Source organism: Felis catus, chromosome A1, assembly GCF_018350175.1.
Source record: "Felis catus isolate Fca126 chromosome A1, F.catus_Fca126_mat1.0, whole genome shotgun sequence".
Lineage (NCBI taxonomy): Eukaryota > Metazoa > Chordata > Mammalia > Carnivora > Felidae > Felis > Felis catus.
The window spans coordinates 14,696,774-14,720,412 of NC_058368.1; the positions used below are offsets into that span (position 1 = coordinate 14,696,774).

The window sequence follows — 23,639 nt, forward strand, 5'->3', positions numbered from 1 at the left end:
GTATGTATGTATGTATGTATGTATTTTTGAGGGGGCGGGAGCAAAGCAGGGGCAGAGAGAGAAGGGCAGAGAATCTGAAGCGGGCTGTGCGATGACAGCGGAGAGCCCGAGGTAGGGCTCGAACTCAAGAAACCGTGAGATCATGACCTGAGCCAAAGGCAGAGGCATAGCTGACGGAACCACCCAGGTGCCCCTCTGCTTGGACATTTTCAATGACCACAAGCTACGTATAGTAAAGGCTGTTTAATTTGCAAACTGGTGCAATTGTTAGAATTTTTTTTTTCTTATATCAACCTCAAATCTCTCAGCAATTAATGTCTTCTCTTTAGAGTTCAGTGCTCTCAAGTACAGCACAGAAAAGTTCTTCCATCTTCTGTGTCATTTACTTGACCAGAGCCACCGCACTCTACTTTCTCCGTCCCTGCTGTGGGCTAAACTCCAGGCCCCTGTCATGCCGTGCTCAGATTCCTCACCAGAGTGGCAAACGGTATAAGCAAGACAGAGGACTCTTGATGTAGCACTCTTTCGGTGAAAGGAGTCTAGGGGCACTTTTTTAAGGAATCATATCACACTGAGGCTCACACTGAAGTTACAGTCAATTAACTGCCTTTCATGTGGCCTGGCCAAGTTTTTCCATTGCTGCTTTTCTGCAATGATCATTAAAACAACTATACCAAGATCACTCAGTCCATTGGGATTTATGTTCCTCTCTTGTCAAATTTCATCTTACTGATTTTGGACCCTCATAGAGCCCAAGATACTTTTGGATCTCAATTCTGTCATTTGCCGTAATACATCTTCATTTCACATCACTAATAATGCTGACTGGGTGACAGCTAGTGACAGAGTCCTGAGAGGCCCCTGTCTCCTTTCTTCTGGGTCCCGTGACCATTAATCAGCACTCTGGTTTGAGATCATATGACAGTGGACTGACTACAGAATCTACTCGACTGTACTTTTGTCTATGACTTCTACATGCACTCTATCTGTGGCTTGTGTACCCTGTGTACCTTGTTGCCTTGTGTACCATGGACCTCTTTGGGGATTAAGAGTTCTGGGATTAAAGCAGAAGGAAATCCATTCATCTCCTGGGCTTGGGGCTGGCTGAACCGGAAATGAATCCAAGCTGGAACACCCCATCTCTTGGTCATACCTGGTCATCTCTTGGAGGGAACAGGGTATCTTCCTGCTATGTACAATCTACAGAGTGACAATGAGAGTCATGTGCTAGGCATGCCATTTTGATGGGCAGCTAGAAACAGGTACAGACACCTGGACAGAAAGTTTCTAAACGAAAATTTCTGACCAAGAGAAGCAGATTCTCTGAGAAACTGCTTTCTTCCAGAGAGTAATGGGGAGTTTAGAAGGAAAAAGTTTCTTGAATATAAACTTCTGTATTTCAAGAAAATTACAGTTTATTTCTGGAATAAATAAATAGTGATGCGAGTTATATTTTTGCCAGTAAATACTTTAATTTTCCTAAGGAGGTGGCATCTGCATACACATTTTTAAAAGATCCTCCCAGCTCCTTGGAAGAAAGTCAGGCTGCTACTGAGGACTTTTCCTGCCAAGGGTACAAGCCTGCCATCTAGTGGTGACTCCTGCAAACTGGACGCGGTTGATCTCCGTAAGAGCATTTTCACGGTTTTGTGTGTTTTTAAAAAAGCAACAAGTTCCTTTTAGTTATATATTATTATCTCTCTCTCTCTCTCTCTCTCTCTCTCTCTCTCTCTCTCTCTCACACACACACACACACACACACACACACACACACACACACACACACACATACTGGTTCTGCACATAAGTGCAGTTGGGGAAACACTGCACTTTGTCTCCTCATTCAGTGACATTTAGACTGAAGCCCATGTGAATCTTCCATGTAATGAATGAGGAATGGCTTGGACCTGTCATGTTGGATCTGTCCTCTAGTCTGGGAAGAAGTGTCACTCATTGACTCATTCTTTCATCTCATCCACCCTCTCATTCTACTGGTCACTCATCAATATGATCATTAAGCTCCAGGCCTGACAAAGAAAAAGAACCATGGAAAATCACTGGCATGATTAACTTGTGACATCAAAAACCAAAGCAAAATGAAACAAAAACCTAGTAACGATACAACCATAAAATTATAGGGTCATTTATATTGGGTCAATTCCCAGTTCTCACCCCAAATGTGGCTGGAAACATCACTGTACATCAAATCATGTTTTCTCATTAAAAGGCTTTGATAAATACTTAGACTTGAATAGATCAAAATAGGTTCTTAAGGCTAAGCTACAACATTTTTATAGAGTTCTGTAAGAATTAAAAATAAAAAATTTTGAAAGTTCTATATGTATAATACCATATAAAGTGAAATCTATAGCTGAGTTAGGAATTTAAGAATAATACTTATAACAATCATTAAACACTTAACTAGCAAAAATCTTGTTAGCAGTCCAACAATTTAGGCTTTTTTGAGGTCCCTTTAATAAAAGAGTAATGCAAAGTGAGTTGTGAGGCCTTTTTATTTATTTGGTAAGTTTATTTATTTGGGAGTAAAAAGATGGATTCAAAGTCTTTACATCAAATTTGTCATAGCGTTTTTCAAAAATGGCCTATAGCTCTACATTTTGCCAGGAGATGCCAAATCCACGCATGGGTAAATAGTAAAATATTAAAAGCAATGTCGAAAAAGATGGAAGATGATTTTTACAACATACAATTTATCGTGAAACAGTTTTATTTTTAGGAGTAATTTAATTTTTACTACAAATAAATGGGGAATAAAAATGAAGGAAGCTAATAGTGCCGTATTATCTCTTTATCTTCATAAAATCCCCTTAAAGGAGGCTCAAAGGAGTTAAGAAACTTGTTCAAGGTCATAGGACTAGCCAGTTGAATTCCGAGTAAAGCACTTGGTTTTGAACTTTGGTCCATCTGACTATAAATCCTCAGTATGTGAATGTGCCTCCCATGACGATTCTCTCTTATTTCCACAAAAAGGTCAACAGAATGTGACATTAACAGAAGTCCCAAGTTCAGTTAGTGACGTCATCCTAATTTTGTTAAGCTTATTTTATTCTTCTACCTATTTTATACTATGAATAGATTTATCCCTGCAAAACTCACCAAACTTTACTACTCTCTGAGAGTAAGAAATTCCTCTACTAGAGAAATTTATATATTAAATTTCTATATTAAATCTAGACTGCAAATGACTCCAATGGCATGTGTGTATTTCATATTCTTACATTGGAAAAGAGAGGAAGAGAGGAGTGAACTTTTTTTCTTTTTGAGTAATTTAGAAAGTAGAACACTAGAATGAGCACAGTACTTTCACAGTGTCCTGCAAATGGTAAGTTTAGAGAAAGAACGCTGCTAAGTAATCATTTATGGCATTTACAGAAATAGATAATGCTCTGGTGAGAAGCAAGTGAACGATGTCACACAAAAGCAAACCGCTGAGGGGGGAAGGGAAACGAAACTTTAATTTTCAATCACGGAATTTTCAGGGTTTAGAGAAGTTTTGAAACAAAGGCTCAGTTGTGAGTCTGTTCCCACGAGACCATCCTACATAATTCAGGACACAGGAATAATGAATGCAGACAAGAGAAAATTGCTGCAGTTTACGGAGGCAACTATGCAGAAGAGAATGTTCAGGCTGCTGCGGAGATGTGGAATTTGAGGTGCAATTAAGTCAGAACTCCGTCGATTGACCTCCGCTGCCTTCCTTAGCCAGTAGCTACAAGCTTACAAACATAATTGCAATTAACTAACTACTTGCATATTTATTTCTTGAATGCCGATTTAGCCTACTTGAATGTCACCTCCATGAAGGCCTGTCTCTCTGTCCCCTGGCACAGAGCAAGCACATAATAAATATCCCTAATTCACAGCTTCACGGGGTCTAGTGGTTAAAAGCTTAGGCTTTGGAGTGGGACAGAGCTAGGTGGAGATCTTAGTTCCTCCACATGTGAGTTATAAATGGCTCTAGGCAGGTCTTTGAACTTCTAGGGACTTAGTTTCCTTACCAGTGAAATGGGACAGTAACAGAACTAACCCACATGGCTGTTGAGAGGATTAAATGAGAGAATGAGTGAAAGCGCAGGGCAAGCACACGGGTGGGTCTCCATTACAGCAGATGTCCCCAGCCTTTTTTTGTGCGGTGGGAGTTGGGTGGCTCATCTGCTGCTAGACTTGAATGCTCATTCGGGTCATGGGGCGGAGGGTGGGGGAGGTGGGGAGGGAGCGGGGAGCTTGTTTCAATGAAGATCTGTACCCTGTCACCAGTCACCAGATTCTGATTTGCTAGGGCTACAGGGAGGCTCAGAAATTTGCATTTTTAACAGGCATCTGGGAGTAGTTCAGATGCAGGGAGTCTTTGGACCACCCTCGGAGAAACACTGCTTTATAAAGAGAATCCGCAATTCCCAGATTTCTGAAGAGATGAACAAACTAACAGTAATATATAATACATGACTCTTGGGCCCAGATAATGAAAGTAAAAGAACTAGTATCTTGGGGGGGTGGGGGGGAGTAGAAAATGAATAGATTTCATTAAAACTCCAGCCTGGAGAGCCAGTAAAGTTTATGTTACTCCCATATTCACCAGTGACAGCTCCTTGATGCCCAGTCTCTGTCTCCTCAATTCTTTCCAAAACTGTCCCCTTAACAACTGGACTAGGAAAGGAACCTCACTTGCTTGCATAAAGAATTCTCGGCGTTTCCCCCAAAGATGCTGAGTTCATGTAAAAGGAAAACAAATGGTCATAAAGGAGGGTCAGGATGTCTGTGATTTTAAAAATCAGTCCCCGTTATGATTATTTTTATGCTGAAGGGCTGGTGACTTTAAAACTCATGATTTATTGTCTTAGCTTTTAGATCATATTATCGAAATATAAATTTGGGAGACCAAGGGCTTCCTTTTTTCTTTCCGCAAGTGAAAACATTTAACATCAAAATGCCGTGGATAAATAATGGACATGTAAATGCTCACGATTATCTTGGCTTAGCCCAGGGTATTAACCACAGCCCTAGAGTTTCCGAGTTCTATTCCCCCAACCCTGTCTCAGGTTTTTATCTGCTATTGATTAGTCAAGTACTCCTAATGGTACATTAACCCTTATAGATAAACTTAAAAGGCTAGTTTCTAGCTAGTTACTGAAGTCCAGCTGGAAACTAGCCCTTGAGGTAGTTTCTTCCTTCTAAAAAAGGAAGAAATTAGGAAAGGAAAAAAGAAAGATTGATATTCACTCATGAGTGCTTGGAACTCAAGACCCCTGAGGTTAGAATCCCTCTTACCAGGAGGTTCTCTGGCTTGATGTCCCGGTGGACAATGTTCAGGCTGTGCAGGTATTTGATGGCGCTGGCCAGGTTGTACAGCATCCCACTGGCGTCTCGCTCGGTGTATTTGTTAGTGGAAGTAATGGCATCAAAGAGGTCTCCTCCCTGAGAAGAGAACGGCAGGTGGAGCAGCACATTAACAGATGGTCCGATCGGGCCGCCTGGAGAGGAAACTGACACGCTATCAGGGACATGAATGATACTTGCAGAGTCTTTGGGCTCCAGGGCTTTCCCTGCCACTTTCCTCTCAAAGGCTCATGGACTCCATGGTGATTTCTCTCCCCACTGGGAAAGCCAGTGGCATCTCTTCCAGGGCTCAAAGAAGCAGGGCAAGGACTCCCTGCCATCCAGCACGCAGTCGTTACCACAGCCCCAGCCCCGGTGGAGAGGGGGAGCCAGGTCTCCAGGGCAGCAGCCTTGTGACACACACCTGGGTGCCCCAGTGGCACGTGCTATGTGCCTTGTACCAACGGCCAACAGAAGTTCAAAGTCATAATCCTAAACCTCCTCAAATGAGAAACAGGTAATAGTGCAGACCACACCCTTAACAAAATGTTCTGCTGGCTTGTGAAATTCACACACACACACACACACACACACACACACACACACACACACACACACATATTCAATTCCCTTCAATCTCTAGATTTAGCTCTCTTGGAGTGGGTGTACTGTTTTCTTTTTCAATAACGTGCTTCTTTGTAAGGAGCAGAGGAAAGGACCAGAAACTGTCATTTTAAAGATGAGAGAGAAAGAGAGGAGGAGGGAGGGGGATGGAAAAATTTCAAGGAAAGTTTTCTAGGACCATTATTCATCGGAACTTTTGTTTCCCTTGTTCCTTGCTAACTTATTGTTATTTGGAGACACAGGATGATTGTAGGCTCCAATTTTAGTTCTATTTATTTGAAGCCCTTTCAGAAATTTGGGTCTGATTTACTAACAACGTTTGCATCATTCTTGCACACAGTGCACCAAACGGCCGAGCACAGGAGCCAACTGTGTTCATCTATTGCCTCAGGTGGTAAGGGATTGCATTGTTGTTTTTAAATAGCAAAAATAAAACACAGCCCGTGCAGGCTGACAATTTTCAAATGTCACCCTCTGGCGTGGCCTCTGCTCCCCTGTACAGCCTTAACTCAGGGGGCTTCTCCCACGGTCCGTTCAGTTCCCAAACTAAACACATACATTTGTGTCAACATGAACACTTTCTCTCAGCCTTCTGTTTCTCTCAAAGGCGAGGCTGCCAGATGTGGGTTTACAGGTTGTCTCCATGCCTCTCCAGGAGGTGGGATTTTCACTGCGGTCTGCATGAACAGCACCCTGATGCAGCCGGATGTGTGCGCGGCTGAGTACGGCAACCCCACAATGACTCCACGGGTGTCCTAGTTATCCAGGTAGGCTCCGGGCATCCTGTATCCCCCCTTCTTCTGCATCCTCAACAAAGCAGTCAGCCAGTCCTTCCCATAAGGCGTGCCGCATGCACAGCCTCCCGGGCCATCCACTGCATCTTCCGGGTGAAGGTTTTTGTTGCACTATCCCTGGGGGCTGTCATGTGGCCTCACAACGTGCCCTCTTGCCAGGACGTTCATACAAAACATCCGGCGAAATGACTGTTGCCTTCCCACGTGCAATGGTGGCATTTTCTTCTCCCTTCAGGAAGTCAGCATTCCTTTCCCCCATGGTTCGCCATGCTCAGTTGCCCTGCTTCATGCCAACCTGTTTCATCTCATCTCCTGCCACTAGCTGGACCAATCAGTCACCTTTATGCTCCAGCCAGGATATTCTTCCCAGATCATTAAAACATGCCCAGATCACCCTACATTCCAGACCTGTCCTTAGAGCTCCCTTCCTAGAGTGTCCCCTTTTTTTTTTTTTAAAGGAAGAGAGAGAATGCATGCTGGAGGGGCAGAGAGAGGCAGAGAGAAAGAATTTTAGGCAGCCTCCACACCCAGCTCAAAGCCCGACTTGGGCTCCATCCCACAACCCTGGGATCATGACCTGAGCTGAAATCAAGAGTCGGATATTTAAGAGACTGAGCCACCTAGGCTCCCCCCTGGAATGTCGCTTCTAGTCTCTTTGTCTTTCTAACTCCTGCTGATCAATGAGGGCCTGGCTGCAGGGTCACCTCCCCGACAAGGCCTGCCTTCCTCGGAACACATACACAGTTCCCATGTGCACACATCTGTAGGCAGAAGTCTAAAGGCCTATTCTTATTAATTATGGAATTTCACTCATAATAGCTGTTACTTTACTGTTTTCAGAATATAAGCCTTGTCTATCCTATAGCTGCAGGCACTCTGGCATACCACCGGACATTTAGGGTTTGAGAGGCATAGCCTTAGCTAGATTTCTCAGGGGGGGGAAATGTTGTGGAAGCCTTTCAAGTCAAGCCTGGGGTTGGCCTTCACTTCCTGGGATACTTCCAGACCTGGTCTCACAGCAATTCGGGGTCAGCCTAAATTTAAGGGTATGATCTGGTGGTACAATTGAGAAGTCCCGATGCTGGACTATGCAGACACTCTCTGGCCTTGTTAGGCTAGCTTGGTTCCCCAGAGGAAATTCGCAAAAGGCCGTTAAGTGAAGTGAGGACCTCCCAGTGGTACTTAGCTATTGTCGCCTGACTAAGCAAATGAATGACAATCACATTAGGCTTTCCCACAAAATGTGTTCCGAACTCTTAAGCCTTTGCCTCTTTCATTTCTCAGCTTCAAGTTTAAGTTGGCCTTAACTCTGCAAAAATCAGCCAGTAAATGGGGATAATCAATGTTTAACAGCACACACAAGGGCAAGAAGAATGGTTTAAATTTATTGCTCTAAAAATTAAAGTCATGGGGCGCCTGGGTGGCTCAGTCGGTTGAACGTCCGACTTTGGCTCAGGTCATGATCTCGTGGTTTGTGAGTTCGAGCCCCGCGTCGGGCTCTGTGCTGACAGCTCAGAGCCTGGAGCCTGCTTCGGATTCTGCGGCTCCCTCTCTCTCTGCCCCTCCCCCGCTTGTGCACTGTCTCTCTCTGTTTCTCAAAAATGAATAAATATAAAAAAATTTTTTTCTTTTTAATTAAAGTCACTGTAAAAATATTACCCTTGGTGCTAGATAAAGTATATTTTATAATATTGCTAATTACCAAGCTTTATTTGGCAATAAAGCACCAATATGAAAATCTTCTGAATAACTGAAATCAGCCTTTCTTTGTTGAAAGAACAGTTTACCATTTTTTATCTCCCTCAGCTTCAAATGTGACAACAACCTATAATCACTATAAACAAATAAGTCCCACCTCTCTGAAGGAACAAATCCTAACATGAGGAAGGAAAAAGGAGGCTTCACCTGTAGAGATAAATAGCCACTAAGAAAAAAAGCCAATGGCTCTAAAGTAAAGCAACTCTGAATAATAGAAGTTTAAAGGCTCTTCGAATGAATATTTTTTCTATATAGTAACAGATTAGTTTATCACATGCTGTCTTTGTCTTAAATCTTTACCCAAGGAAACACCGCCTTCCACAGTATTGATTCCTGCCACCAGCTGGGGTGTGGGATTCCAAACAGGGTTCCTGGAGCCCAAGGCTCTCACTGATGGATGTGCACAGTTGATGCAGAGGGTGGTGTGACCGGTTTACGACATTTTACAAGTGAAGTAGAAATCGGTCACACCCTCAGTTAGAGCAACAAAATAGAAAAGTGAAAACTATCACTCCATGCAAACTAAACATTAAATTTATAAAAACGTTTAGTTACTGAAAATGTTAAATATGGAAGTAGAGGCAAGCGATGAGTCACCTTTCACGTAGATTCAGCCGTTATTAACATATGGCCATTTCCATATTCTGTGATTAATAAAACACAAATGTAATCTTATGTGACAGGACAAGGTTGTAACATTTACTGAAAGGCAGCAGAATATTTACATGATTGATAAGACTGTGCTGTTTCTCTGTTAGGTTGGTGACTAAAAGTTTAAAGCCTTTCTTAAATATAAGAATGGTTGGGACATTTGCATACCGTTCATGAAAATGTGAACGATTTCCACTAAAATGATAACAACAATGATCGTAATGGTATCTAACACTTTCTGTGTGTTAGCAAGTGCATGACAGAAGCCATCCCTCTTGTTTTCACCATAACACTCCTGGTAGGTGCTATTATTCTTCTCATTTTACATATGAGGAAACTGAGGTACAGAGAGGTATACCCAAGGTCAGAAAGCTGTTGTAGATCAAGGCTGAGACTTGAACTCTTGCAGTAAAATTCTAGTATTAATACTCTTCATCATTATGCCAATGCATAGAAATGAGAGACTAAACACTGATGGAAGGGAATAAAGGAGAGAGCGCTATCTATTATATAGAAAAGCATGGTGCCTCGTGTAAGTTTATTCTTTTTCTAAGATACACACCTTTACTAGTTCCATGACAAGATACAGTTCTGTTGGCACATCCATCTCTTCGATCAGAAGAACAATATTGGGATGCTTCACTCTTCTTAAAATAGACACCTCATTCTGGATCATGTGCTCCTGTTCGAGGGAAAAGTTACCTTAATCAATATACACGTCAAAACATATGATGAGCTAACTCACATGAGTAAAGCTATACTATTTGAGGATCAAAGGAGATATATTTTGGTAAAATATAATGAATATATCTTAGATCCTGATATTCGGATAGCCTACAATCACCACAAGCTGTTAAAGGTCCTCAGATGATGCTCGTAATTTTAGAACCTATCAGGATAACTCTAACTGCATATAGAAGGATGGAATGAAACTTAAATCACAACGGTAAATGAAGCAAGTAAACAAACAATGATAAGCGACAGAAATAACATACAGCCATTCCAATTAACTTTTATCCCAAGAATATCTATAAAGTTATATTCCAATAAATACATAACATTCTATTCCACCCGAATGAAACCCCTAGGGTGAACTTATATTTGGGAACTAATCTTTGTGTTTCTACCCCCCACAACAATGTATTTTCACAATAATAAACCTTATACATACTTTGCCTCGACATTTGCTTTTCTTGATAATTTTCAGAGCATATTCCCTAGCAGTTGACCTGCAAAGAGAAAATATTTGTAAAAAATAAATTGAATCTCAAATCTATTGAGTCATTTTGGTAAGGATTAATTTCTTACCCCATAGATCTTGCATCAAATAGATGTAAATACTTTATAAAAAGAAAACACCTCTTTTTTTCCTTTTTTCAAAGAAATATGTATATCTTAAGGGGCTGACCAAGTGTGCGGACAACCAGCATGATAGCATAGAAACATCTTGAGCTGTTAATGTTACCATATTGTAATAATGTTCCCACCATTATTGCTATTGCCAAGCGTAACTCTTCCTGCTGGGTTGCCCAGCCCTGCCCTGCCCTCTGAAGTGGTGTGGTCAGGACATAAAGCAGACGTGAGTTTCTGCCCTTCTACCCAATCTCTCTTGAGGTTCTGTCTCCACGAAGTGTGGCCGTGACCATTTTCTGAATGGCTCTCACAGTCTTACTGAAACCTCTCAGTACACAGCTCACACTCTTTAGACTCTGGTTCAGTGTGCAAGTCTACGAGTTCTGTTGGAGAAAGCACGGATGATGTGTTCAAGGTGTACAGAAAGGGATATGCCCATTATCTGAGCTGCTTGTGACTTCTTGGGCCTTCCGTGGCGGTGTCATATCACAGAAATAAGACAGAGGCGACAATTAGTTCATCTCCCAAAGCCACAAGGCAGCATCAAAATCAGGACTCTTGAGGTCTTGAGGACTCTGCTTCACACACAGCCCAGCCAACACTACCCTCCCCACCATGATGGGTGTGGGAGGGAGGATTTAGTCACCCAGCTACCTTTAAATAGCTTCCTAAGTGGTGTTAGCATTTCTAAGATGCTGTAGTGCCAAAAACGACCGACCGCTCTATTGTCCAAGGACACGACGTATACTTAATAAGCATAAGAAACCACTATTTTACAAGCATTGCCATTTCATTTCTGGTGGGAAACTGAGACAGCTTAGCTCCTTCCCTAGAGATAACAGCCAACTTTAGGGATCCAAATGAAATACAGTGGGAGTGGGGCTGATTAAGAACAAAAGTTTAAAATAGGGCTTTAGAACCTTCAGGATAGAGAATCAAATGAGGATTTCCTACTTATGTGCTTAGAGCTAGAGTGACCTGCCGATAAATGAAAGAGGCCAGATATTAGCAGGGTGTCTCAGGGGCATGACATGGATGGTGTCGTCTGCTAAAACTGCTTCTCCCAGGATACTTCCAGGTCCCTGCCTGGATAAATAGGAAAGTGAAATTACACATATTCAAGGGGACTCCTCACATTATGAAGGGATCACGGGGTCCCTTTAAGTAGCCTCTTCTTTAGAGGCTTCCGAAGGGTTTGTTCGCAAATGTGAAAACCCTCAATCAAGAGGAAAACTAAAAGCTGAAGTGCTTCTAGATTCTGCTTTTCACGAATCACTAAAAAAACTATAATAAAACAAATCTGAGCTTCGAATCCATGAGCAATTTCCTATCTGGTTTAAAACATTTCATTCGATGACAGAGAAATCTGGACTATCAGGCTGACTGCTGTGATGAAAGCCAGTAGTCCCAGGGAGGGCCAGCAAGCTGGAATGGAGGTCACATTTCATTCTGTGCCTCCATAAAGGGGTGGATGACAGGACAGTGTTGGTGAGAAGAGAGGGGGACTTTTTAGTTTTTTCATTCCCTGTGTTTGCCATTTGATCCTCTGTTTCCCTGAAATGAGTAAGATTTCAGGATGCAAAGCAAAGGGCTGGTGTAGGACCAGGAAGGCTGAATCCTCTCTACAGCGGGACAAGGAACAGAATCTCCAAGGAGCAAGTGGGTGTATTGGCTCCCAGGACACCAAGCAAATCAAGTTATGTACTGAGCCTAGGGCTGAAAGGAAAATGCGAGCAAGCCTGGGTTGCTGTGGCCCCAGGGCTTAGAAGGAAAAGGGACTTTATGAGTTCAGTACCCAGAACCTTACATAATACGACTCAACACTCAGTTAGATTTACCCACCGAAATTAATACCGCAAGTTTTCTTTCTTGATTCCTTGAGGACAGAACTATAAAGTCATAGTAAAATCCTTAATTATTGAAAGTATATGTTTATAGGAAAGCAGCTGAGTCTGGAAAATTAGCCTGAAAACAGGTGTTAGTACTAAATGTATACCATAAGAATAAAAATTTAACTGCTTGCTTTAAGTTGGTAAATGAAAACACTTGGCAAGAAATAAAACCTTAAATCAAGTATTTGTCTTCCTGCATACCCTAACACAGAGGACCCCTGTGCCCCTGTAATTACACAGCAAGCGGTTACAGGCATGGTTTTTTGGGGGGTGCCTGGGGGGTGCCTCAGTCGGTTGGGCGTCCGACTTCGGCTCAGGTCATGATCTCACGGTTGATGCGTTCGAGCCCTGCATCAGGCTCTGTGCTGACAGCTCGGTGCCTGGAGCCTGCTTCAGATTCTGTGTCTCCCTCTCTCTCAAAAATAAATAACCATTAAAAATTAAAAAAAAACAAAAAAACACACGCATGGTTCTTTGGTAGTTACAGAGGTGAGTAAAACTTGGTCCCTGTCCCCAAGGACAGGAGTCTACAGTTTGTTATAGCGAGGACACTAGACACAGGGATTGCTGGTGAAACTATCAGCCATTTGCTTGTTTCTGAAATTACATTCTTGACCTTGCACAGAATCATGGAGCCCTTGAATGTCACAGCAAAGGCAGCAGCAGCAGCAGCTGGACAGATTTTGTTTGCTTCCTCGTATACAGGAACCGAATTTGTAAGGTCTCTTCCTGTTAGGTTTGACCTAAGGTGAGAAACTGAACTACTAAGAGAGAAATTTCCAAATTTTACAAACTTGAACTAAGTCTAATTTTTAATATTCGTGCTAAAAAACAATGGTTTGGAGAAAGCTATCCTGTTTAGACTTTGTGACTGTCAACCCAAGGCCAGCCTGCTCCCCACCCCCCCCCCACTCTCCCCAAGGCAGCAGAATGCTTAGTGATTGGGTGTCTTGGACTAATGTGCTTTTTGTTGTGGCTCTTACGGGGGATTTGCTAGGTTTTCAGGGTACTAAAAAAGATTACGTGGAAAAGGAAAAACAGCTTCCCAGGCATTCCCACCATAGCATTTGATGAATTTCATGGCTGTCCTTTGATCATGGGTCATGTTCTCAAGCAGAGGGACTGGGGTCTCATCTCTCTCTATAGACCCAGATGTGTCCACTGTAGGCCTGAGTTAGCAGGGGCTCCAAACATGTTGGGTGAGGTGCAGAGATTCCAGAGTGTGGTGGCATTTAGGACCTCCCAACAAAGAGGGGTTCATAAACAGCCCCCTTTGTTTACCTCATAATCATAATAAAGCCCATCTCAGCCTCCTCCTAATGGGGTAATTGTGGAGAGCCCAGTCTCACATCTCTGGAGTAGAGTTTTATTTTGAATTTGAGCGCGAGCCCCAATGGCTATTGGGTGCCAAGCATCCTTGGGAAGAAAAGAAGGAAGCACACTGCCAGCTAGCTGAAAAATAGCTAAGCTTCTCCATTCTGACTCATCCTCCAAATTGCACTTCAGAAGGAAATACCTTCAAACTACAGTTATAAGGTTTTGAAGGTTCTTGAGAATTCTGAAGACTTTCTAGGTAGATGCAACCCATTATTTGTGACACTGAAGCCTCAGCACGTTCAGATGGGTTCGAGCCCACCTACACTCACTGCTGAAGCCAATGGTTTCATTGTATACTTCCTCAGGTTTATAGGGGAAGTAGGGAGAGAGGGAATCATGAGCAGCTCGAATCTTAATACAATTCTGATGCCTATATTGCTGAAAATGCAAGCAGTGCAGGTAGACAGGAGGGCCAAAACCTATCTGAGACACTGTCACTGGTCATAACTGCACCACATGTACCCTTGGCTTGTATGGTGATTAGTGCATGAAGAGCCAGGAAAGCCAAAGATGAAGGCCACCTCATTGAGAGCCCACTACTCATGCTCTGACTTCTCTATAGTGCTTTTCAGCTTTCTGAGTTTTCTTTGGGGCCTCAAGTGCTCTATGAAACAGCTTCAGAATAGAACACGTCTCAGTTCACCAACTTCCTTTAGCACGTCCTAGGGGCTCCCGAGGCCACTGGAGAAACTGTTGCTGGGGAGGAGAAAGAAATCTAGGCGGGCCTGGCAGTTACTACCAAAGGATATGCTGGCTCGCGACCATGGAACAAAAAGCCTACAGAACACTGTTATTGTATCCATTGTTATAGGAAAACCTTCCCTGTGACAGCATATTATTAACAGAGGAGGGACATATTTGCTCTTGTTAGTACTCATGCATCCTTCAGAATATGGCAGAATGTACCCGCAAGCAATGTGTGCCATTCACAACGTTCTTAGCTTGCTTTTATTTTCTTGGACCTCTGGAAAATATTAAAAGAATGTTTCGTGATGCCTCCAGGGAGAGAGGGCACATGCCATATGTCCTCATTCAGCAGGAGCAGAATATTAACACTTTTTGGAGCGATCTGGTGTTTAGACTCTGAAGGTTCGTACGAAGAGACCCAAGATGTGAACTCATGCAAAATGAACACAAGCCAAACTAGAGAGAAAGAAATTAATTCTGGATGGAACCCTGATAAATTCCTACTGTGGGAAGACCAGTAATGTTGGACTAAGACGCCATCATGCTCCCTGTGCTAGCTAGAAGACACAGCACATGGCTGCCACACCAGACTCAACAGATGATGAACTCTGGCAGATACCCCACATACGAAGGGCAATCTGCTAAAAATGGGAATTTCTGCTACGGTGGAAAAAACGTTAAAAAATAGTTGAATCGACTATCAGTAAAGGTATAAATGAAATATAAACGTATTTAAACACACCCACACTTCCATCCATTGCCTTAAGAATGGCTTCCTTGATTTAATTTTGGACTTCTTTCTACAGGAACAGATAGGGCATGTGTGACTTGAGATCAGATAAGCTGCATTCTCATGATGGACTCTTGGAGGCAGCAGAGCGGTCAAAGTGTGGGTTCTGGAGCTGGGCTCGGACCCATGCCTTACTAAGTACTTCCTCGTTGAGCGATTTTGGGCATTTCACTTCTCTAGGTGTTCTTTGTATGCTATAAACGGAGACAATACCGATATTATGGGATTATCATGGCAATTACATGAAATACGATAAGGGCTTTGTACATAGTGTGTGCTCAGCAAACAGTGGTTGTTCCTGTTTGTGAAGGTGTGAAGCCTAGGAAAGCAATGGAGAATTTTCTATATTTGGTGGTGATGCAATAAATGGTCACACTGCGTGGTGGCAGTGGGGTGATGAGGGGAAGACAGGGGAAAAGTTGGCCTAGCAGTAACTACCACGGGGTTTTCCATACTGCCGATTCCTCACGCCCCTCTTACAAACAGTGGCTGCTACAGCAGTTTGCTAGCACTGGGAATACCCTAGCCCACCTGGTATGCTGGGGTGGAGCAAAGTTTGAGATTTGGTGCCCAAGGGTATCTTGACGAGGGCTCTGTCACCTTAGTCAGGGAAGCGTCTCCCTAACAGCCGCAAAGGAAGCAAAGTTTCCTTTGCAAAAGCTGGGGAGCAAATCGGTGGGCGCCGGCCAAACTAAGGACCCCTGTGGTGTCCGAGGCCCTGTGCAGACCTCCAGCTCTAAAGTAGCATGAAACTGTGCTTCTAAATCAGAGCCCCTGGAGAAGAACAAGCTGGGGATCTTGCCAGGCTAAAGCTCCTAGTCCGAGGCATCCTCCCTGAGTGGTAGGGCAGAGGGAAGGAGTGTTATCTCACACAGCGCTGACCCGCAGAGGCCCAGCCTCACTCAGGGCAGAGAAAAGTGGCAAAGGAAGCGCACACACCCCGGGCCGGTCCCCAGGAAGCCAGTGGGGTACACCCACCCCCCTCAAGGAACGAGGCAGGTTCCCCCTGACTTTTCAAAACTCTGCTCACCAGCTCTGAGAAGATGCTTCTGGCTTACCAGGCCCCTGTAAAGCAAGAATCTGCTCAAGAAAGGAATTCCAATTCGAACACCCGGCTTAGAGTTTGAGGCCACTTTAGTCTGGGTCGTGACTTTATTAGTTGTCACTTCATCTAGGAGCCACTAGCCTCTGTCCTTGATTAGGTACCAAAGTCTCAGGCATAAACCTTTTACTCCAAACCCCTCGCCTTTGGCCCACAAGAGTACCGATGTCTTTCATTTTAAGATATTTTAATGCACTAAACACTATTTTTGTTGGCATCAGTACAGATGAGTTTTAAAGCAAGGTTATTATATTTAATTTGATGATATATCATGTTAGAATTCACTGTATACAAAAACGTTCTGACCTCTACAAAATGGCTCCAGAAAGTGCAGAAAAAACTGCTCAATATGTTGTTTTTTTTTTTTTACCAAAATAAAAGGACTCACCTGAAAGATCTGGCAAAGTTTTGCTGAGTACATTAAAAAGGAAAAATCAAAGTCCTTAATTTATAGATTGTCCCAGAAATCACTACATTTTTCAAATCTGTTGTTAGATGGACTTTTCTTTCTTTAAATTTTTTTTTGTTACATCTGGAGTTGAGACATTAACCTGTTCCATATGTGCCACAGACTGCAAATAAAGACACAATCTTGGAAAACATAATGCCAAATGTCTCCTTTAAAGTTCGATGCAAATGAGATCCTTCTCACCTTTCTACACATTCCTTGACAACAGCAAAATTTCCATCCCCTATTGTTCTTCCGACTTTATATCGTTCTGTTATTGTGGCTGGAATCTGGAAGCCTTCCTCCAACACTTCTGAAAGAATCATTAGTACATTTTTATCGGTAGAAAAGGGAACACAGATGTTGCACCAGAGAGACATTTAGAAGTATCATCGGATAGACTGGAACTGATTCAGAATCAATATGTCACTTTCCGTACAGTGAGGCAAGCCCCGCTGCTGACACTCCATACTCAACAGTGTTTTACTAAGACGAATGATAAACTAAAAGGAAACGTAGAACGTATGGGGTCCATTCCCACCGATGGAAGAGGGACAGTGGGGATTCTGAGGAGGAAGTTTGGCTCTGTGGGTTTCATGCCAATGTGATCAATAGTGTTTACGGAACACCCCCTGTCTACAGAGAAATGACATTCCTAGGGATGGCTCAGTAGGAAAATGGAGTTTATAGGGGGCGCCGGGCTGCTTGACAGGGTAGAAGCATGAGGCATGCCTGCTGTTTGGACACTTAGCTTTACTACATCCTGAAGTGGAGATCTCCGTAAAATTCCTTATGAACTAAGCCCGGAGTGTCAGCCCTCCCCAGTATCAATGACCAGATTTTAGACAAATGTTCTCACCAGCAACCTGCATAGCAGATGTTGAGTTAAAATTGCAATATTTATTATGTCTGTGAACAGAACAGTTTTGTAGTTTCAATTATGTTAGTGCCACTAACACAACACATTTTCCCCCTTAAAATGCATTTTGAAACATTTTACAAATGCCTAATAATGCTTTAAATATCTGAGGCCATAAAACTAAATAAGCCACACTTAGGTCACATAAATATATTGGATAACCTTTACCATCTTAGGGGTGTAAAAAGCCTTTTATTGCTGGGCTCTAAAATTTACATGCTTTAAAGGTATAAATCCTAGCTCTCCCTCAGGCAAACCGAATACAAAATGTGATGGAAGGCCTAGTGTGTTTTCTAAATGTGCTCCTATTCTGACCTTTAATCATAAACTGAGACTAAACATTTCTTGTCTCAATAAAATTAAAACCTCAGGCGGTGCCTCGACTTTCTGGGTGATTTTTGTATTCTCCATTAGTCTTCATCATTGGGGGACAACAAATGGAAACTCACAATTATCACACATGTGCGTTAGGACCCTTATTCTGGTTCTGTGATCATGCTCCATTTGTACCACTCTGGATTCTAGGGTGGATGGAATTTCTGGAAAGGGTTCTACAAAGTAGGACATTTGCTGCTGCTATTTTTACCCCTAGCATTTATTTGTGCAGCCTCTTTACCTCTTTATAGGTGACATTTTAGTCTTTGCCCACCGGAAGCTATCACAGTGGTCTCCAGAATAAAGTGAGAGCTGAAGCCAATTAACACCCCTTCCCTAATCCCCACCATCTCACACCCAAAGAAGCCAATAATTTTGCCTCTGTTTGAAAGATTTAGCCTGGGGATTTTTGTCTACTCCATGGGAATTAGAGGAGATGGCTGGAGAAGTTTCAAATCCACTGCAAAGCACCCGAATTTATAAAACATCTCTCAGATGACACGGTCTTAAGGCTCTTTACTACATGGATAATAAAAATAGCCATGCTTGGCTGTCAGAAGCAAGTCTGACTCCAGATGGGAAACGGAAGGAGGCACTTCATCCGTCCTTCCAGTGGATGCATCACTGAGGCACCCATCTGGAGCACACGGCTTGGGGTTTTTTTTTTTTTTCCTATTGATAAAAATGTATCTTTTAGGCTTTGGGCTAAGAAGTCTTTGCTGAAGTCTTAGCCAAGGACCAGTTCATTTCATTAGGTAGATACAACACAGTAAAACAAAAGGCGCTTCGAGATGGTTGAATTTCATAGTTCTGGAAATGCAAAAAAAAAAAAAAAAAAATCTGATACCGCATGGTAGTCAGGAAAGAATTCATGTGCAAATCACTTATCTCATTTGACATAATCAAAGTGCTTCCCCCCAAAGGTACTTTTTCTGGAAAACTAAATAATATCATTTCAAACAAATTCTTTAACAGTGACTTGATCATATCAGTTTTATACTTTTCTAAATACTTTCTCATAATTGATTTGAGCCTGATAATGACCCCCAGCGAGGAAAGAGGCATATAGTACAGTCTTACACAATTTTATAGAAGGGGAACCAAGGTGAAAAAAAGCTGAAGAGGCTTATCCAAAACAATTCAACGAGTCAGTGAAAAAGTCAATTCTGGAATCCAGGTCATTTGACCACATCAAAGAGAAGTTCTAAAATGTACTAGCTTAAGGTACAAAGAATATTTTTTGCAATTGCTATCAAGTAATTCTTTTTGTAAGGTCATGTTTTCACACATTGAGTTCACTTAAGTACATCTGTGGGGCCAAACCAGTCAATCAAGAGAGTAAGTATACTTTAACATACTGCAAGTGATCAGAATTTGGGAAAACAAAGGCAGCCATTACTTCCTTTTATTTTCAAAGTAGGCAATAGCTGGCCTTCTTAGAATACTTATACCCTCAGAGGATGTGAAATATCTCCAAATCGGGCTAATTCCCTTTTCCTGTTCCCATAGAGTAGATATGATCCCTGGGAGAAACTATATGCAATCCTATCCCCTTCCTCTGGCCCCCAGGAGCTGTGTTAAGCTTCTATTTCATAATGCTCCCAAAGTTACGGTTTTCTGAAGTAAACTTAGCCAACCCATCCTCTGCCCCCTGTACAAGGGAAGCCTTCTCCTCAGATACCAAGTTCCCAAGCTCACCACCTTCTCCAGGTCCATCATTCTCGTCCATTGAGCTGCAGACTTTGGTGGATGCAAGGGAAGTAGAGGAACCTCCATGTTGAGAGCTCTGCAAAAGGGAACAGACACAGAGAATGAAAACACTGGGTCAGGGTGCCAGTCTCCAGATGCTATGCCCAGCCCAGAATCTCGGGAAGTAACTGCACCCGTCACCAGGGAGGATTTGCTCTGAACACTCGAAAAGGGAGGTTTTTATTCAATTGGATTGCTTCTCTTTCCCACCCTATTAACCAGTAATGGATGGTTTAACTGTGTCAGGATAATCACTCTAAATTTGGATGTTCCTTGACTTTCTATTCCTTTTTCTCAAAATCAGCATCCCACAGCTCACTGTTTAGGTTTGTCAGATTTTAAGCATCTCACCTCACTTTTCCACAGTCTATCTGCAAACAGGCCTCAAATATGGTGCCACTCTGATCTCATCCAATGAGTTTTCTATTCTCACCATAGGAAAAAAAAATCCTCTTCAGTTTATTTTATGGAATTTTCCAAAAAAAAAAAAAAATATTGAGGCTTACCACATTGTTGGAGAAAGGTTATAGAGTGGGTTTGTTAATTCCACTTTGCAATAAAGACACAAGTACTAAGCTGGTTATCGATATGTTAACTGTTACAAAATAAGTCTGAGGCAAAGACAGGAATAAAAGCCTAAGCCTGGTGATTCCCTTGTATTTTTGGTGTATTTTGACCCAAGACCAATGAGAGCAGACAGGGTAACAGCTCTATTACAAAGCTCAGAGGGTGAAACAATACCAAATATTTAGTACTATGATTAGCTACAGGGCAGTACTTTAACAATGAACCTTCCCATCTCTGCATCTATTCCTTGAGAAAACAATCTGCACATTTCAATGCTATTTCTAAACAGTGAACACAGCTTGTCCTAAAAGATCTTCCTTCTGTTTCCCTGGGTTTATCCACTTGGTTGGCCTGATGGGAGCAGGAGGCGGTGAGGGGGCGGCATTGGCTCATGGTGCCGGCTGTCTGTGGAGCAGAGAGAAGGGAAAGAGCATCTGTAGTTGAATTAATAATGAAGAGGTGGCGAGAAGCAAAGTTGACCTATTTTTCTTCTGCTTACCTGTTTCCCTTCAACCTCCTCCCCATTGCGTCCAGCCTTAACAGGACACAAAGTAGGAGGGAGGAGAAAGTTTTATGTAATTCCTTTACCCCCAACAGTACCTTCACGTAAAAGCAAAGATTATAGTTTTCACCAAAAAGACTAATATCAGTCGGGAAATGTTACTTAAATCACTGCAGGGCCATTTGAGTCCACTGCCTGTTCTCCCAGGTTTGGCTAAGATAAATATGCTCCATTGGACAAGTTCATCAAAGCTGACAGCTGACATTGGGGTAAAAGTTAAATTCGCGGAAAGGATACATCTGCTTCTGTATAGGGCTTCCTAGAAGTTTTGTGGTTACTCCAGAATACCCCCGAAGGCCACATAGTTTGTGTGGTGTGCCCTTTATTTTCCTATATCATGAGAATTCCCCCATCAATCAATCAGTCTGGTGACTTGAGCGGGGTCTTTTCCATCTCATCTAGCCTCCCTTTGTGACCAGCAGAACACATTTATCCTATATCAGGCTAGCAAGAGGGATTCAAATCATGACATCGAAACAGTTTTCTCTTGAGATGATACTATGTAGTCATAATCAACTCTGTCGAAGGTACTGCAAATGTATGAGCTTCTAAGTCACGCTCTGCTGACTTTTACTGAAGTCTGTGTGTGAAAACCTTGTATTTGTAATATTGGAATACAAGGCTTAAACAAGGCAGATTTACGATGTCGATGTCTGGAGAAAATAAACATTAACATTACCACATTTGAGAGGAAGGTGTGTGTTTTCCACAAAGTGAGGTCTTTTATCCCTTGTGTCATTACTTTTGCTGTAGACATAATGTTGTTCCAAGCAGAAAAGCAGTAAGTAAATGTCTAAAATGTAGACCTTCTCTTCTGGGCTTTCTGATCCTTGAATTTCTTCCAGCAGCATCACAAGTGGTGTTTAATAATGTAGACATATTGCGGTTTGGGGTGGCAGGTGCTGTCTTGTCATATGGTGTTTTAAATTTTAGAATACAAAGACACATTCTTTCATCAAGCACTCGAATTAATAGACTAGTAGCATGTTTCCTAGCAAAGATGTCCACAGTTATGCACTCAATTCCAAAAGCTTGTTCTTTTAATAATATCAGATACTCAAAACAGAACCCTGACCCAGGGGCACCTGGATGGCTCAGTCGGTTAAGCGTCCGACTTCGGCTCAGATCTCGAGGTCCATGAGTTCCAGCCCCATGTCAGGATCTGTGCTGGCAGCTTAGAGCCTGGAACCTGCTTCGGATTCTGTTTCCCTCCTTTCTCTGCCCCTCCCCTCCTCACACTCTGTCTCAAAAATAATAAATCAACATTAAAAAAAACAAAAAAGAACTCTGACCCAAAGTATATGAAAACATCTTTTAAACTGTAATGTGCTATAAACTTGCTGGATATTATTCACTTAACTGCCTTATCAACTAACTAATTGCATTTTTAACAGTTCAGCCAAACGTCTGATGCCCTGAATGCTTGCCACAACGCCAGCTGTGTTTTCTCTGCCTTATGGACAAAAACCCCTCAAGGATTTTAGGCTCTGGTTTGGAAAAAAAAAAAAAAGGTAGAGTTAACACGAGTTTGCTTACGCTTAGAATTGCTTATTTTCAACTTCAGGTTTGAAAATGTACCCAAGGTAATTTCAAATTTCATGCTGAGGGTAACAGCATTTTTTAAGAGAAAAATTTACTTAATTACAAATAGAACTCCAAGAGGAATGCTCTCATTTTATTTTATGCTCAGAGTAAAAGATGCAGAGTATTAGATTTTTAATGGGGTTATCACTTCTTTTTCCCAAAGAAGTAAGATAGTTAACATTATACCCTTCTCTAAGACAATGATTATTCATAGATTAAAAGAATTTCAGGGATTGGAGTAAGCCTTAAATATTACCTATTCCACCCTACTTCTATTCAAAAACCAAATTCCCACTATAAAAATCCCAGCCATGTGGTAAAATGGCCTCTGTCCAAACACCTCTGCCAGTGAACACATTATTTCTTGAGGTAGCCCCTTAATTGTTCATATGAGGCCAAGAAAGTTCTTCCGTATGTTGAAATGATGTCCTTCTACATTTTCCTTTATTGGTCTTAGCTCTCACCTCTGGAGCTACCCATCACAGGTCTAATCCATTTTTCATATGACAGTGCTTCTGGAAGTTTGAAATAGTTACTGCACCCCTTCAATTTGGATATTCCCAGAGTTTTTTTTTTTTTTTATTGTTCATCATGTGACAGAGCTCCATAACCTCTTTACCTTCCTATGGATACACTCCAGTTCTCAATAACTCTTGTTAATGCTAGTGTTAAAACAAATGTAATATTCTAGGTGTACCTGACCAGCCCAGAGCAGAGGATAGAGCTTTCTTCCTTGTGAACAGAATATTAATGCACGGTAAGATCACATCGGCTTATTGATAGCACCATAGCTTTTTAGCCTGACACTGAGCTCACAGATATGTCAGATCTCCCTAGTCTGTATTTGAGAGGTTGGTGTTTTGGATCAAGTGTAAGACTTCCTATCTATTCATGTTAAATGTTATATTTATTACATAGATATGCTTGCAGACTGTTATTTTTTGGATTCTGGTTTTGTCACCTAATGTTTTTTGTCCTCTCTCCTAGTTGAAGTGATTCAATAATAAACATGGCTCTTTGTGTATGCTAGTTACTAATCCTAAATATATTAATTTAGACAGTGTTGGAAC

At 42.1% G+C, this 23,639-nt stretch overlaps 1 protein-coding gene across 6 annotated transcripts in view; it reads right to left on the reverse strand.

The window, feature by feature from the left end:
* The window catches only part of DCLK1 (doublecortin like kinase 1), a 347,248-nt gene that overhangs the window by 46,439 nt on the left and 277,170 nt on the right, over positions 1-23,639 (reverse strand). For 4 of the 6 annotated variants that reach the window (XM_023250802.2, XM_023250785.2, XM_011286192.4 and 1 more), the window contains 5 exons: positions 19,809-19,893; positions 17,018-17,126; positions 10,336-10,393; positions 9,727-9,846; positions 5,290-5,436 (listed from right to left, as the gene is read on the reverse strand). In XM_023250802.2, the coding sequence (XP_023106570.1) occupies positions 5,290-5,436; positions 9,727-9,846; positions 10,336-10,393; positions 17,018-17,126; positions 19,809-19,893 (519 nt within the window). Of the gene's footprint in view, positions 1-5,289; positions 5,437-9,726; positions 9,847-10,335; positions 10,394-17,017; positions 17,127-19,805; positions 19,894-23,639 lie in introns of all 6 variants that reach the window. The other 2 variants (XM_023250793.2, XM_023250781.2) reach the window with 1 other exon arrangement.